This window comes from Marmota monax, unplaced genomic scaffold, assembly GCF_021218885.2.
Source record: "Marmota monax isolate L192 unplaced genomic scaffold, Marmota_monax_Labrador192_F-V1.1 WCK01_AAM20220418_F8-fsc00503, whole genome shotgun sequence".
NCBI classification, from domain to species: Eukaryota; Metazoa; Chordata; class Mammalia; order Rodentia; family Sciuridae; genus Marmota; species Marmota monax.
The window spans coordinates 333,941-335,998 of NW_026693958.1; the positions used below are offsets into that span (position 1 = coordinate 333,941).

Consider the following 2,058-nt stretch of genomic DNA (forward strand, 5'->3'; position numbering starts at 1 on the left):
CCCCACACTACATGTTCTATCATATTTTGTGCTTTTTAAAAAATAATTTGAGTTCAGAGGCTTCAAAGAAGTAGATGTTTCATGGATCAGAATCTTATGAAATTCATCTCAATATTACACTTCTTTCTTTTCTTCATGAGATTTGAATTTACCAGTCCACGCTTCTCAATCATCTGTACAAATCTCATAGAAACACACGCTATAGGCTTAGAAACAGGTTCTGTTCTGTTCTCTTATTCATTAGGATGGAAACGTTTCTTGAGACTGGTTCAGTGAAATGGTACTTTTTCCCCTACCAATTTCCAGACAGCCTCTTTGACATCTTTATTCCTCAGGCTGTAGATCAGGGGATTCAGCATGGGGTTGACGACTGTGTAAAACACAGAGGCCACTTTGACTGTTTGCCGGGAGTTTTTGGAGTTGGGCACACAGTAGAGAGAAAGGATCGTCCCATGGAAGATGGTGATGGCAGTCAGGTGGGAGGCACAGGTGGAGAAGGCTTTGCGATGCCCACTGGCAGAACGGATTTTTAACACAGTTACAAAAATAAACACATACGAGGTAAGGATGATCAGTAGTGTGCTGACCTCATTGAAGGTGGCAAAGCCAAAAAGCAGCAAGTGTGGGACATGGATGTCAGAGCTGGAGACAGCAATGAGGGCAGTATATTCACAGAAAAAGTGGTTGATTACATTAAATCCAGAAAAGCTCAGCCGAAGAGCATAGCAAAGCAGGACCAAGGGGCCAAACATACCCCAGATATATGACCCAGCCACCAGTAGGGCACAGAGTCTCTGTGACAGGACCACTGTATACAGCAGGGGATTACAGATAGCCACAAATCGGTCATAGGCCATCACTGCCAATAGGAAGGACTCAGTCACCACAGCCGTGCAGGACAGGAAGTACTGCAGCATGCAGCTGGAGTAGAAGATGCTTTTATCCGCCAAGACCAAGTTCTCCAGCAGCTTGGGGGTGACGATGGAAGAGTAACAAAAGTCAACGAAAGAAAGGTGACTGAGGAAGAAGTACATGGGGGTATGGAACTTGGGGTTGATGTTGATGATCACTATCATCCCAAGGTTTCCCACCATGGTGATAATGTACATGAGCAGAAAGATGAGAAAGAGAGGTATCTGAAGCTCTGGGAAGTCTGTGAAACCTAAGAGGGCAAAAGTTGTCTCCAGACTCAGATTTCCTACAGCCATCACATAACTTCCTTCCATGGGGGAGTGTAGGTGAAGACACTTGCTCCTGTCAAACATAAGATTTATGGGGATGAGTGGCAATACTGTCGATAAGCATGAAATGCACATAATTGATAGGAAAAGGATATAAATTCACAAACCAATGACAAGTTAGTGAAAAAATGAATTATTTGCTTCAAAGAATAATATGCATTGCAACTGTATTTTATTTGCACAAACCAATTAAAGTCAGTGAGAGTGAGAGAATATGTTCTATATTAAACATAAGTAAAATATTAGGGGGTTATTGATAAAGAGAGGAACAAACCCATTTCAGCACTTTTTTCTCTCATAAGCTTATTTCCTTAATAGAATATATTACCTGCTGAGTGATCAAGGATAACAATGGGAACACACACTTTATTAGGCTTTATGGGTTTATTTTCTTCATGAAATGGATGTCTAGGTACCTAGAGGCCAAATATTTAAATGGGTTTGAAATATTTACATGATTATTCCATGGATCAGAATTCAATTGCATTTACAGTAACTTAGCATAAAAGGAAAAAGTCAAAGAGAGTCCCAGTTATAATATTAGGAAAAAATATTTTCACAATTTCATAGGAAACCTGAATAAACTTACCTGCCACAGAGAAACAGGTCACCGCCCTCCTGTTTCTCTGTAGGCTGAGTATAATGGGGACACCAAACATCTTATATCTAAATTTACAACCCCAGGGACAGTAACTCTAGAGAATCAACAGCAAATCATTCCTCACAAGCACCTACACAGGCAATTAAGGCAAGTCTCTTAGAATAAGTGGTATTTTCTTGAAATTACACAGAAAAATGACAGCATGGAGTTAAGTAT

At 40.4% G+C, this 2,058-nt stretch overlaps 1 protein-coding gene across 1 annotated transcript; it reads right to left on the reverse strand.

Moving 5' to 3' along the window:
* Nucleotides 1-269: 269 nt before the first annotated feature.
* LOC124106319 (olfactory receptor 5D14) lies at nt 270-1,208 on the reverse strand. The gene has a single exon (XM_046463928.2). The coding sequence runs from the start codon at nt 1,206-1,208 to the stop codon at nt 270-272; it is 939 nt and encodes a 312-aa protein (XP_046319884.2).
* Nucleotides 1,209-2,058: the final 850 nt, after the last annotated feature.

Bases quoted from the DNA above. Each gene is read 5' to 3' on its own strand.
- LOC124106319 (XM_046463928.2), bottom strand. From the start codon at position 1,208: ATGGCTGTAGGAAATCTGAGTCTGGAGACAACTTTTGCCCTCTTAGGT.